At 41.1% G+C, this 15,012-nt stretch overlaps 2 protein-coding genes across 2 annotated transcripts in view; both read right to left on the reverse strand.

The window, feature by feature from the left end:
• Positions 1-213, reverse strand: part of TWSG1 (twisted gastrulation BMP signaling modulator 1) — a 47,724-nt gene extending 47,511 nt beyond the window's left edge. The window contains exon 1 of the mRNA XM_019525422.1: positions 127-213. The gene's annotated coding sequence lies outside the window, so the exon portion shown is untranslated. The remainder of the gene's footprint in view (positions 1-126) is intronic.
• A 2,580-nt stretch (positions 214-2,793) lies between these two features.
• ANKRD12 (ankyrin repeat domain 12) overlaps positions 2,794-15,012 on the reverse strand; it is a 138,455-nt gene continuing 126,236 nt past the window's right edge. Inside the window, exons 8-11 of the mRNA XM_019525437.1 lie at positions 14,141-14,239; positions 9,009-9,152; positions 4,454-4,549; positions 2,794-4,110 (exon numbers count right to left, since the gene is read on the reverse strand). Of these exons, the coding sequence (XP_019380982.1) occupies positions 3,925-4,110; positions 4,454-4,549; positions 9,009-9,152; positions 14,141-14,239 (525 nt within the window). The 3' untranslated portion in view covers positions 2,794-3,924. The remainder of the gene's footprint in view (positions 4,111-4,453; positions 4,550-9,008; positions 9,153-14,140; positions 14,240-15,012) is intronic.

Raw genomic sequence — 15,012 nt, forward strand, 5'->3', positions numbered from 1 at the left:
GGCCTGCCGCCCCCAGCAGCCCCCTCGCGGGCCCTGAGGAGAGATGGGCCCGGGGCCTCTCTCCGCCCCGGCGCGGCCGCCGCATTCCCCCGCGGTCTCCGGACAAAGAGCCCCGGCCCCCCTCACCGCACGGCGCCGCTCCCGAGGAGGCAGAGGCAGCCCCGGCCCCGCCGCTTCCCCCCGCAGCCAGGAGGAGGAGGGGGAGGAGGCAGCGCCCCGCCTAGGGGCAGGGACAGGGACAGGCCGTGCCCGGGGAGGAGAGGGGAGAGCTCGGGCCCCGGGGAGCTGCGGGGCGCGGAGGGAGCTCCCCCAGCCCAGCCAGGGCTCCGGGCCGGCTCAGTCCTGACTGAATTAAAGGAGAGCGGGGAAGCTCTGGGACAGGCGACCCAGAGGGGTGCGGGTGCGGGACCCTCCATCCTTGGAGGATTTTAAGACCCAAGCAGACAAAGCCTGGCTGCGATGGGAGTCGGGGCTGGTCCTGCTTCGAGCAGGGGACTGGACGAGATGTGACCTCCTGAGGTCCCTTCCAACCCTCGTTTCCTAGGAGTGGGAACTGCAGCACTAAATAAGGTCCATTTCTCCAGAGGTAACCAAGTTGCACAGTGAACTAGACATACTGGGTGCATCTACACATGCACTTTAATGCGCAGTAGTCTATTTTACTGTGTATTAAAGCATCAGGTTAAAAAATGTGCAGTTACACCAATACATAATGAAATAGGCTACTGCACACTGTCACTTAAAAACCACACACGTTCATTGCTGTGTATTAAGAAAGCCTACCATGCGTGTTTAGTACCTCACACTGAAGATGGTTAATTTAATGTACATTAGAAAAAACTGCCTTAATGCACTAATAGGCATTAGTCTTGATTCTTTACATATTTAATGGAGCTTGAAATCTAAAGGGACTATCTTCCATGAGCCATACTGTGGCTCTTCCCAAACTCAACAAGCTCTTGTTAATTTTGCTCATCAAACAGAAAAGGAACTTCAGTGTAACCATGTTTCAGGGCAGTAGAACAAAATTAGTCATTGTCCTAGTAGATTGCAGCATCATTGTGCTGACTAAATAAGATAGGTACTACTATAACTCATCAGCTTGGATTTGCATTTATATAGAATTTACACAGTTGTCTTCTCCAAGTATTAGCATTTTTCTTTAGCAAGGACTGCTTCTTGACTATTATGGATAACATTAATGCAACAAAAACTAATCTGCACAGTTTATAGTAAGGAATTAAGATACTCTGGATTATTCATATTTCAGAAGTCTGTACCTTCTTTCAACTCCAGCTCATTTTGCTTTTAGTTTTGGGGTTTTTTTACTTTATCAAATCTGAAGATGCTTTTAAAACTGTGCCCTTTGTCACTTCTCCTTTACACTGTTGACATGTTATCATGTTTCTTTCACGTTCCTCTTAGCATTTATCCAGATCCAATTAACATTTATTATACACAGTTTGTAGTCAGTGGTTGCATCTACATGAGATGCTACTGCGCCATAATGTTGGTAGGCACCAACTCTGATGTGATGCTACTGCACAGTACTAACGAGCTACTGCACAGTAGCTTATTGCTGCTGCGCAGTAGCGTTAGAAAAAAAACTGTGTACGTATGCCACTGTGTAGTTATGTAGTAGTTGGTTATGCAAATACCAAATGACTGTGCGGTAACAACTGCACAGTCTGCCACTCACGTAGTTGCAGCCAGTGTGTACTTTCCTCTTCTATATCTGCAGTTGTAAGAAAATTTCATCATTTACTTCACAATATCCAAAATCCTTTTTTCATTCTTACTAACTTCAGCTTGATCCTCTTAAGGTATGGACCTGTAGCAGCTCTCTTTGGTTCTTCAGTGCCAAATAAAAGTAAACAAAGGAGTATAGCTGGCACAGAGCAGAAGCGTCAGGCTCCTTAATTGCTTTTCCTAGCTGGCACAAAGTGTGGCTTTATTATGTTTACTATCTTCTTACCCTGGCATAGGACTAGTTATGACATGACACTGTTGATTTTATCTCCTGATAAATCTTTAAGCTTTTTTCCACATGAAAAAGCACTTTCTTTATACAAGTATATGGCATGATGCTCTGTGGTTCACCAAGTAATTTAACAGCTGCTGTAGGTTCAGCTTCCAGTATTTAGATCTCTTTTTCCAACTAGCTAGTTTCTCATATAAAACTCCTTTTTAATTCAGGAGTAATTTCAGAGCAGACATCAGATCCAAAGTGTAGGAATACCATACTGTCTTGCAAACATCCCCCCTTTCCCCCTCAAAAAAATCAGCAGCTAGAAATTGGAGTGCACACTGCACACTATTTGCAAGGAAATATGGTGGGCAGGTGGGGTGGAGAAATTTATTCTGCAGGGAGATGATGACAATGAACAGGTTTGGCTCCCTAGCTGCTGCTATTCAAGTTACTCATCATGAAGAAAAATCTGTTCTTTTCTTCACTGTTTTTCAAAAACAAGGCATCTCATTTCAGGGCCATGTTATACATGAGAAAATAGTGTTTAATGACTAAGACAGCAACTATTTTTTAATGAATCTCTCTAATCTTCCACAAATAAATACTTCACTGGCTTACACGTTGGCAACACTAATGATAAAAGCTATATGTTAGCTCTGTATGATAGAAAAGATAAAGGCTACCCAATCATCAGTTGATCAGAAACTACTGGAAACATGCAAGAAAATACAAATATTCTCTATGTTTAAATGCTTACAGGTTATTTAACATGTTATAAAGGTTCAAAGTTTAAATTTCACTGTTACAAAAACTCAAACCATATATTAACATGACCAATAAAATTTATTAAACGTTATATTTACAATTATTTACATATCTTCCATAGGTAAATATTAAAATAGACAATGTACAATTTAAGAATTTTCATTCAAAGGCATTTTGTTGGAAAAAAATAGGCTCTATTACGAGACCACCATATAAGAGCAAAAGGTTTTATGTTTTAATTTAAATAAAAATATTTTCAGCATAGTAAGTCATAGGTATGGCATTACAACAGCAGACTAATATGAAATATGATTTTGTAAATATTACAATTGTTTAGGTATCAGTTACTGAAGTAAAGGAGTTGAGCTGAGCATGCAATACAGTTCAGTTTCAAATCTTTTACAGTTGTGGTGATGAAACAAGTAGCTAAATCAAACACATGCCTTATTAAAAGAACTGCCAACCAGAAACACACTACACTTAATAAAAACTACAACTTTGGTCCAATAAAACATTAGACAAAACAGTTTTACAGTTAAAATATCTATTTTATACAGGTTTTGAACATTAATTACAAGACTATTTACATTTGCACAACATGTATAAAATAAGTTATTTAAAAATGAAGACAATATTACATCTTTTCCAAAAAGAAAAATGTACAGATAATTTACAAATATAATAAGATGAATAAACTTTTCTCCTCCAAATCTTTTATTTTCTTCCACAGGTTGCATCTTTGTTTTGTTCTGTGGGAGTTCAACTGTTATTGAAATTTTATAATATAAAGATTTAAAGCAGGCTTTATTAAATATCAAATTTTTTCAGTGGCTGTTCTACCCTGTTAACAGCTTCCAGCGCTGTAAACTCGCCATGTTTTATAATCCTTTAAAAGGAATACACACTAAATTTGTAGTTAACTTTTAAAATATAAATAACGGTACTTATCAGGAACTGGCTGTAGAACTAGCATCCAATATAACCAATGTCATTTATCACCAAGTGACACAGTGTTTAATATCCATTTTTCATATTTTACAAGACTTCGTGAAAACATTTTTCTGAAAGAATACCTGGATTACTGAAAAAGTGGTACTCCACAGACGGAAGTGCTAGAGCTCAACAGATAAATTTCTGTCCATCATGGTACATCACTTTAAAGTTGTAGACTGAAAGAGAGATGGTAGCTATCAAATTGGTGTCAATTCAAAGTCATCATTAACATCAACAAGAGGAACATAAAACTCCTGAATTTCATAAATGCTGATAGATTTGTAAGTAGCAGGATCAAGTTCCTGTAGTTTGAGCTGCCATTCCAGTCTCTGTACTGCATTTAAAGCTGCTGCTTCATGCTGCTGCCTCATCAAAAGACATGTCTATTTTGGGGGAAGAAAAAAAAAGTTAAATTTTATTTTCAAATACTGAAGAGTTAAAAGAAGAGTTGCATTTAAGTAATGCCAGTGAGATTTAAAAGCTGGAAGATATACACTGACAGTAATATTTTATACACACACACACACACACACACATTTTAGTTAAAACATTATTTGATGCACAGACCTGTGTTTTGCTGAGTTCTTTACATGACATGAAGGTAAGCTGCTTATATTGTGATTATCTCCCACTTATGATATTGTACCCAAACAAGTCTTCATCTCATCTCTACAGCATCATCTATAGTCTATATTTTCAGACTTGACAAGACACAAAGATACATACCTTCAATTTGTCAAATTTATCATCTACATCTTGTAGCCATGACATGAACTGCCTTGCATTAAATCGATCTCTAACAGATGCTTTACTATCATCAGCCTGCAAAAGAAACATATTAGAATCAGTTTTTCAAATAACGAAGTAGCATATACTATTTAGTAACAACTCATTCTCCTACTATAAAACTAAAATGTGTGGGACCTTTGGAAACTATTTTAGATGAAAATTAGACTTTGATTCAATGCATTAAGATTTTATATGCCAATAACATAACAGTTGAAACTGTCACAATGTTTCATTATGGGTATATTAATTAACAAAGAACTGAGTTTTAAATTCTAGGATTCAAAGTTATCTGAACCATTTTGGATAGGAGGTTCTGAAAATTAGAAGACTTATGTAAGTCTCAAAATGTTATTCATTTTACTTATGCTAAGATACAGCCAGCATAGAATTATTAAACTACTTGATTTTAAAAGCAGCAGCAGATGCAACAAAAACAAAAGAAAACAAGAAACTGATTTTGGGGGATGAGAACAAAAGGACCCATGTAAAACATGAGCAGTCAATTTTATTGACTGCAGCAGCTGTTCAACAGGAGAACAGGAGGAAGATTTATATTAATGCTTTTAAAGACAAAAAGACAATCTACAAAGGACTTCAAGAAAAGCTGTTCTACTATTTTAGGTATCCAAATATTTATGATTAAATACAAGTCACTGAATGCAATTTATCAAATAAATGAAATAGCGTCCCTCAGTCCAACAAGATCAAAACTGGTTCATTTTCTAATCTGCTTGCCAACATCATAAAATTTGATGATCTGGATCAGAGCCGTCCAAACTTCTGAGTGGGCAGGGGCAGGAAACAGAAACGGGGGTAGGGGGAGAAGGAGGGAGCCCAGAGACTCTTGCAGTAGGAGAGTGATGAGGTGAGGAAAGGGAGGTGGAGAGTGGTACCCAGAAGGCTGCACGATGGGGTGCAATGCAGCCTGCAGGCCACCACATGGACAATCCTGATCTGAATGATGAAAGCTAATTTGCCCACTGAGAAATAGGATTTTCAGTACAGGGTCTTGAAGCTAGACTGGACTGGCTTCTCACTTAAACATAACTAAACAGTCTAAGGGTCTAGTACTCTCTGGAAAAAAAGAGAGAAACACCCTGGATGGAATTAGTCAAACAATAAAAGAAAATAATTATAAAGGGGTAGAGGGTAGGACTGGGGGTTGGGAAGAGTGGGGTGACAGACAGACAGAGATTTGAGGAGAGTAATGAAGATTTACATATGCTTAAAGAAAAAAATGGAATGGATTTGTTTGGAAAAAAATCCTCATTAGAAAATGTACTAAACCTGAAGTATAACACAGATGCAGTATTTAGGTAGATATAACTAATGAGGTGCACATTTTTCTGAAGGTGTAGTCCACATGACTAGAACTGTATAGGTCTATTGCTCAATGTGCAACATTAATTGCTATAACAGCACTGCTCAGGGGATACATGCACACAGTAAGAGTAGAAGTACTAAGCAGTCTCACAGCAATACCGCTGATATTTCAAACAGTCTTCTCCCCTGAAACATATTTGGCTTGGGGTGTTGCTTGTCCTTCCTTTTCCCTGACAAACTATTTATGCTTTCCTTTGCTATGAAATATTATGAGTTGTTTGCTTTTGGGCTTCAATATAAAAAAAATGAAGAGATGAGTAGTATAAGAGTGTGATGTTTAGAAAAGATTGTGATAATAGAACAAATTATTACAAGGAATACATATTCTTGACTTTTGAAGTGGTGTCACTCCCCTTCCAACCCTCTCATCAAGGTTTCATTTCAAAACACTTAAGTACCAGCTTAATTTTAAACATGGAGTTAAGCTCCATTGGCTTCAATAAGCCAAACATATGCTTAGGACTTGAACTGCTTTAGGTGCTTTGCCTGTACCCCCGGGCACCTGCCCTCACCACTTAGAGAGGAACCATATCTACCTCCCAGCCACTTGCCCCCCTCCTTCTACTGCTGATGAGCCCTGGGATGAGCCCCACAGCTGCTCCTGACTCACTTCTACCTTGTTCTGCAAGGAGCAGCTGTGGGAAGCAGCTCTGTTAGAGACAGTATTTATGGCATGTAGGTTCCTCCTTCCAGCTTCTGCTCCCTGCACCGCTCCCTTCCCACCCTCCCATCCCCCTTAATAAAAAGAGCAGAGGCTAGAAGGAACAATCTGTGCACCGCTGCTGTTGTCCTTGGCAAAGTCATGCTCCTGCACAGCTGCTCCCCACAAGTCCCAGCTGAAGTTGCAACTCCCACCTAATGCAGGCACATACCGCTCCTGACCCACTTCTGCCCTACAACGCAGGGAGAAGACGTGGGGTTGTGCATGTTTCTCCTCTTGCTCCCTGCCAACAAGGGAGCCAGGCAGGGAGCAGATGCTCAAAGAAGGAACCTGTGTGCCGCCAATGCTGCTACTGGCTGAACGGGGCCCTCCGTGTACCAGTCTCCACAACTCCCAGCTGGAGCAATCTGATACTCTATTCTGAGTCTTCCCCTGCCCGCCCCCATGTTGAATGGGGAAAAAAAACCTCATCTTGAAATTGAGTAAATATGGTATTCCTGGTGGCAGTAATTTCACTAAAGAGAGCATTGCAAGCCACTAGATCCATTCTATAAAAAAGACTTACAGAACTAACGTGGACTTCCATATACATCGACACCTCCAGAACAGTTCCATTTTAAAATGCCTTCTATTCAATGTCAATATTTTTCATATCGCCACAACAAACTCAAGTTATTTTTATTAGTTATACTGTTATTTCTAGTATATTTTTCTATTATTTATAGTTATTTTCCTTTACTTTCTACTGCTTTCTATTTTTATTATTTTTATTCCATTCTCTATAGTTACTTCTGAGAACACACAACCATCAAAAAGCAAGATCTAATCATATCTCTACTACTATTCTTTGATGGGACTGCTCATGGAAAACCGGTAGTATACAAATGTTCTCAGATTCACAGCAGCAGTCAGAGTAGTTCTATACATCAAAAAAATACAAAGAGTAGCCCTAGAGGGTCAACTACTTGTTTTTCCCAAATACTGCTCCACACGGAATGAGTGAGCTCAAGAATATGATGCGTCTAGACTTGCTATACTTGGGGTTAGAGAGGAACACACCATATACACCCCAGCTAGGTATACCAAATGTTTTCCCTGGCAACTTGTCAGTTATTCATGACTGATTTGAGCAAGATAGTGTTATGCACAAAGCAAGAAGGTCCTAGCGTTAAACTTCTTCATGATACATGCTACTCCAATCCCCAGATCTTTCTAGGACAGGGGTCGGCAACCCCCGGCACGCAAGGCCATTTTGCTCGACATGCCACAGCCAGCCCTGGCTCTGGGTAGCTGCTGCCAGTGACAGAGCCTGGGCTGCTCCCAGCAGGGCTTGCAGCATCCCAGCGGCCTGCTGGGAGCACCCCAGGCTCCCAGCTGGCAGCAGCTACCCAGAGCTGGGGCCGGCTGCAGCTGGGAGGCTGCAAACAGTTGTTGGGCTCTGGAGCCTAGGCATCAGCTCTGTACTGGCGTGTGCATGCATACCTCGGAGCGGGCAGTGGGGGAGGGGCATGAGACAGCGCAACCCCGGTCTCTCCCAAGCTCCCAGCACAGAGCTGGTGGTTGGGCTCTGGAGCCCAGGCATCAGCTCTGTACCGGCGTGTGCATGCATACCTCGGAGCGGGCAGTGGGGGAGGGGCATGAGACAGCGCAACCCCGGTCTCTCCCAAGCTCCCAGCACAGAGCTGGTGACTGGGCTCTGGAGCCCAGCGCAGCTGTTTGGAGCCAGCCTGGGCTCTGGGCAGCTGCAAGCAGTGGGCAGACTGCGCCAGGCTCCACAGCTCTGGCATTACCCCATGCTGGCAGTGACTGCGTGTACACCTTGGGAAGGGCTGCGCTGCAAGCCTTGCTGGGAGCAGCCTGGGCTCCAGCAGTTGCTGCAGGGTAGTTGCTGACAGCCACAGAACCTGGGCTGGGGGGCAGGGGCTTTGGGTGGGGGGCACAAGCAGGGCATCCTGCCATGTACCCCTTGCCCTCATTTTGTTTTTCTGGCATGCCAGCACTCCAGCACCTTCCAAGGTAGGCATTGTGGTGTTTTTCTGGACAAAAAACGTTGCCTACCCGTTCTAGGACAATGTAATACTCATTAAAAAAAATAGATTATTTTTTGGTTTAGGATTGGGCTGTGTCTGTCTAATTTTTTTTTTTGCATTAAAGCTAAATTTCAGAGGAGAGAGCAGAATTATCAGTAAGACCATCTTGTATGATTTTCAAGAGGCTGATGCATTAAAATAGGGAAACATGGTGGCTCTGATTTCCTGTGATGTGCTCTCAATTTTACACCCAAATAAGGGCTAATCAAAATATGACCCACAGCAGGCAAAATTCTGGGAGTTTTGCCAAGGCAAAAAGATGTCACCCAGTGTCTCCTCTTTTGAAGTCAGCTATAAGAATTTACAGATACAAGGATTAGGAGAACCATTCAGCTTGCCATTCTGACACCCTTTTTACCTGAGAATCCAGAGGCACATTATAAACTTCAGCATCCAGCAGTACAGTGCAGGCACTGAATGGTAGTGTCTGATTAGCTAACGTTCTTGCTGCTCGGTAATGGACACGTAGAACTTCTTGTTCATTGGATACAATAAGCTTTTCCTAATTGAATAAAATATGAACATATAAATGTAGACTTCATAAACTGTCATTTTAATTGGCATTTGTAAAAATCTTTGCATACCTAGTTTATTTATTTATTTACAGGCCTTAAGTTTTTGTAATGGCTTTAATGAAAAACATTCCCTCATTTTTTGCCCTTCATAACATACAGTGGAGTCATATCTTATGCGGGGGTTACGTGCTGAAGTCAGCGCGTAAGGCGAAAATCGCGTATAGCTGAAATTGCCCTTCCCGCTGCACTCCTCGCCCCTCTTTTCCTCAGCTGCATCATCCTACCAGGGCAGCCAGCTGAGCTTGAGTGAGCTGCCGCCCCCCAGCCATGCCAATGTGGGCAGGCAGTACCACGTGGCGCTGCACTATGCACCGTGCCCCAGCCGGCACCCAGCGCCCAGCCCCAGCAGCCACGCACATATAATTGAATTCGCATACATTAAATACGTGTAAGATGCGACTCGACTGTATATAGCATATTATTTTTTTTTTAAAGAGATTCAAAGCATTTGAAAATGCTTCCTGCTTTCTACATAAAGACCAAGATCAAATGTATTACAGTGATTCTGAAGGTCTAGATTTCAAATTATTATCCAAGATTTAATATCTGCAGCAATGACAGCTGGAAACCTTAGACACTGCCTATAGTTTATGTTTACAGAGTACCCATGCAAGCAACAAAGCTAGTCTTGCAAGCAAGAATTGGCACCACCATCTTCTGGCAGGCTACTTGGTTTCTAAAGAGCCCTAGTTTTTACTCCCTGTTTCTTTATCATATCCTGAGGTGAGATGCAGTACCACAGCTGAAATGGAAAAATCATCTGACTTTGCTCTCTCGTTGGAGATAGACTGTGCAGCTGTTAAGCTAACTGCTTTACACACCTCAGCAGTGGAGTAAGAACCAAAACTCCAAACATACTGCAGCAGAGAATATTAGCATGCTCGATAAAGAGACATGGTGCTCTGATGGCACCCAAAATGCTTAGTTCTCGGCCAACTTTACTCCCTAGCTGTGAAAGAATTCATATTTTATTTTTTGTTTAAAAGTATTTTTCATTGCTAACTGCAGGCTTAAAACTTTTCTGTCCCTTCTTCCTATAGTAACAGCCTTATGCCATACCTGCAAAAAATATATATTTTGCTTTCTGTGGCAAGATATCACTTGTCTAAGTTAAAGTTCTGAACTAAAACCTGGCCCTGCTGAAGTCAATGACAAACCTTCCATTAATTTCATTAAGGTCAGGATTTCATTCTCAGTTTTATTTGCCTTCTTCCTTGTTCTACAGTCTCTTGGTACTGATACTCATTTTCTGGAAAAAGACTCGGAAGAGGCTGGAGGGTAGGGTGATGTTAGAGGCTGCATGTACCATGGTAAGTATTAGGGATGTAAATATAAATTTAAAAAAAATCCGTTTAACCTCCTTTAATGATATCTGTTAAATGGTTAACCAGTAACACATACCTAGTCCCGGCTGGAGGGTGCGGAGCCCCAGGTGGGCGCCTGCCCCACCCCACCCTGCCATGGGGGGAGAGACTGCAGCGCCTGCCCAGAGAAGCACAGGGAGCTGGGGGTCGTGCACAGATCTACTTGGACATAGCTTCTGCTGGGAGCCACTCCCTGAGGCCTTTTATGGTGTGGGGAGAGGAGGTGGCAGCAGCAAGCCCCACCAGACAACACAGCCCACATGAAGCCGTGGGTAGTAGCAGCAGGCAAAGGGCTTTCCCAGCCTGCTGTAGTCGCTAGCATGCTGGGAGGGAGGAAGCAGAACAGCTATGGGTACAAGTCACCCCTTGCTGCCTCTTCCTCAGTCCTCCTTCCTGTCTGCTGTGCTACTTTCCTATTCCTGCAGTACTGCACTGCTTCCCTTCTTCACTGGACTGCACCCAGCACTAAATTTTAACTGGTAACACATTATTAGTATAAATATACTCATCATTTAAATATTTAATCTTTCACATCCCTAATAAGTATACTATTTTTTTTTATGAAGAGTGCATTTTTATATCATCTCATATGGAGAAACATTAAAAAATAAAATGATCACTAGGTTTCTTGTCATAATCAATTAAACGCCTAGTCCACAAGGAAACAAAAATGCATTTGTCATTAGGCAGAGATAAAGGCTAAGGATACAGATTTTTTAAATTAAAAACACTATGCTATGAACACCTGTCAACTTTGGTTGATCTAGACCAATGTGGAAATTTTTGCCCCCAAAATACAGGGCACTCACAGAAACTCTCCCACCAGTAGAGCCAAAACATTTTAAAAAAATTCTGTAGACTAGCTCATGGAACCTTCTCAGGCTGACATCCTGGGCTGGGTGGCTGTTACCTGTGCTGGATCAAGCATGCAGGTGGGTGAAAGGGCAGGGAGTCCATGGACCTGATCCAGCTCATGGATTGGCCCTGTGCCCATAGGCACTGACTTCGGTCTTTGCTGGTGAGGCTTTGCAGATGTCCCCCCCAAAAAACCCCAACAACCCACAAACAACCCCCTGTCCCCCCAAAAAAAACCAACCCCAAAATGGTGCTTTAAACTCGGCGTGTTCCTGCACCGAACCAAGTGCATGTCCAGAAGATACAGCGCATAACTTCAGCCTGATTCTGCAGTGTCTGCAAGGATCAAGCACTTTAACTGGGCTTTTTTGGTGCTTTTATCTGATAGCTGATTTAATCAGCTTTAGCTAAAAGCATCAAAAAGCTCCACTGAAGCACCTGATCTTTACAGATACTGCACAGCTGGGTTGAAGTAATGCACTGCTTTTTCTTCCTCAGCCCAAGGAGCTTATAATTCAGTGGAAATTAGGCTTTACCAGTTTTCACCTAAATCTACAGTGGGTTCAGTCCACTGATGCCTAGAACATTCATTGAAATTTTGGTTTTGAATTGAGAAAGACATGCCATTGAGTCAGGACCCAGTCAGCACAATTTACACCCAGAGTACCCTAAGAGTTGTATACAGGAATCTCACTAAGATTATTCTTGAGAGAAAAATAGTTCTGGGAAGGAATAAAACAGAAAAGCAGGTCACATGACATACATGTTGACAGAATGATTGTTCAGTGAGTGAGAATGGTGAGGAATGGAAGACAGCACAAGAGATGCCAGAGATAAGGATGCAAAGGATGCCTGGGCTGAAAAAAGGGGACAACAGGACAAAAAGTATAGCCATAGAGGGGAGAAATTTGACTATGATGCAGAAGATGCGGAAAGGCCAGTGAAGGGTTATGAAGAAATGAGTGACATAAGCAGAGCAGCAGGAGGGGATGGTGATTTTAGCAGTAGCAGTTTGGCTGGACTCAGAGGGAGCAAGGGGAGAGGCAGCAAAGAGGAATCAAAATGAGAGAGGACCAAGGCAGGGAGCAGTATTTGGTGTGAGAGAGGGGAAGGGGCAAAGATAAAGAACAGAGAGAGGATTCAAAAGCAGAAAAGATGTGGGTAGGTGGCTGCTGGAGAGCAATAGGCAAAGTGGAGGTTGTAAGTCTAGATGTAAGGATGCCAAGTACAGTGGGAGAAAAAAAGAGAGATCAAGGCAGCAGAAATAATCTCATTTTCCTTTTTCCATCTCTAAATCCAGAGGCCTTTCAGGACTCGTGAATTGTTTTGAGAGCTTCCAATGATGATGCAGAAGGAGAGCAAGTTATCTGGGCTGAGAGATAAAAATTGTGTTTCTGCCTCTCCCACCGCCAGCCTAAACAGACAACTGTAATGATTTCTTAGATATTATGTTCGGACTGAAGGGTTGGACTTCCTATCCAATCACTTCCCACATTTCAGGGAACAGTTTAGGTATCAGTAAACAGAAGTCTCAAAAAGGTAAATGGTAAAAGCCTGATATTCACCATTAGGAGAGATTCCATGGAGTTCATGTTTGGAGAAAGCAAAGGAATCTCTCCAGCACCATCTGCTGCTGCCTATACACATCACAGGCAACAGATTAGGCTACATTCACTTGACATGCACATCAGCTTATATAAACAACAAAGTGCACAATGGAAAAAGTGGCAGGACTGCTACAGAGGGAGGGAGTTTTGGGTACTCAGGGGCATGTGAGGCCCTGGCCTGAAGTACCAAGGGAATGTGGCTTTACGTAACTAATTTGGCTCAAGGCCATGCAGAATTCAAAGCTGGACCTGATCTGCAGAACAATACATTCCATCTGAGCATTGTTTTGGGAAACACTGCTTTAATTCAAAACCCTGGGCTAATATACTCAGCTCTTAGTGGGCTGCTAATACTCCTCAGAACATGATTTTCTTAGAACCACCTTTGTACTAAAAAGATTTTTAAGGGATTTACAGACTTTTCCTCGCTACTTTTTCTAATACATGCAGAATTCTTAAAACAAAAAGCTCAACAGGCAATGCTGATGGATCTAAAAATATGCTTTGGCAAGGGCATAGGATCTTCCATCTCTAACTTCCGAAAGTCTGCTAATCTAACTCTTAACAAAAGTGTAGTGAGATTCTAACAAATAAAATAACAAAACATGCTTGTTAACATGCATATTTTAGAGCCAGGTAAAATTCTCGCTGGAGATTACTCCAGAACAACTCAACCCAGTTCAATTATTGTTTAATTTATTTAAGAAATACATTGTAGTATTAACAGAACATACATTAAGCAAACCTAGTCAGTGTTTATAATATTAGAACTTCTGACATTCAAAAAAATTTTAGAATGCTGTTCTGTATTTCTGGATGATTTCCACAGTTCATATAAAAACTGCTTTTTACACAACCCAAGCAAATTTCAAGTTGATGGACTTCTCACATTACCTATTGATTAGTGTGGGGTGTGCTACCACTTATATCGCATCTAAATTCTGCTGTTATTTCCAGGTTAACATGTAGCATGAATATTTGCAACACTTCTCTGAACTGTAAAACAAGGAATTTACTAGTAACTTAAACTCTAGCCCATCCATATAAAAAGCTTATAACAAAGACACAAATATTTTATTATAGTCTTACCCTTTCAATACTGTGCTGTAAACGTAATTTCATCCTCACAACTTCCTGTTGTTTAAAGAGTTCTTTAAGTGGATCTGACAGTGAAGGAGGTGGCGTAATCTATAAAAAATAGTTACAAATAACGCACTGACTATATATTCAACAGTTTTACATTAATTGCTTTTATGCATTCAAACAGTGAAAAATAAAAGTATAAACAATAATTTTTTACTAGGATGCATTTCTTAGAACCACATCTAGAACATAACTGAATTTACAGATCTTCTGCTGCATCCTATTAAGCAACTCTTCCTTTTGAGGTAACAGTATCTGATTATCTTTAAAATTAAAAAAGATGTGTGTGTGGGAGTGGCATTTCAAAAGTTTTTTAAATTCGATTTTGACAATATTCATGACACATGATTTTTAATGTTCAACCTTTTCAAAAAAGCAAAATAGTAAATTAAGAATAGAATACCTGTCAGTTTTACTTTATATGTAACCTTTGTTTGTAAATAATTTAATAAAAAAGCTTGTTTGTAGTAAAGAACAATATATAATGAGATTATAAAGACTCCTAAAGAAAAACAAATAATTTATTATATACAGTACCAAATGCACTGTCTTTATAAGTCAAAAGATGACAGTCATCCATACTTGAGTTTATCTTGAAATGCTTTAAATAAGTGTTTTATGTTTTATATTTTCAACAGATAAGATGCGTCCAAATGAGTCTTCATGAGCCTCTTACTGCATCTCAAAGCAGACTGAGATGCGGCAGGACACACACTGGGAACAAAAAAATGTTTCGTGTGCTGCATATTTGCAGCGTGGGCTCAAAATCTGATACCTGGATATCCAGGTAGCAAAACAAAAAAACCTGCAGAAAAAAA

Source organism: Gavialis gangeticus, unplaced genomic scaffold, assembly GCF_001723915.1.
Source record: "Gavialis gangeticus isolate Ggan-Ray unplaced genomic scaffold, GavGan_comp1, whole genome shotgun sequence".
Lineage (NCBI taxonomy): Eukaryota > Metazoa > Chordata > Crocodylia > Gavialidae > Gavialis > Gavialis gangeticus.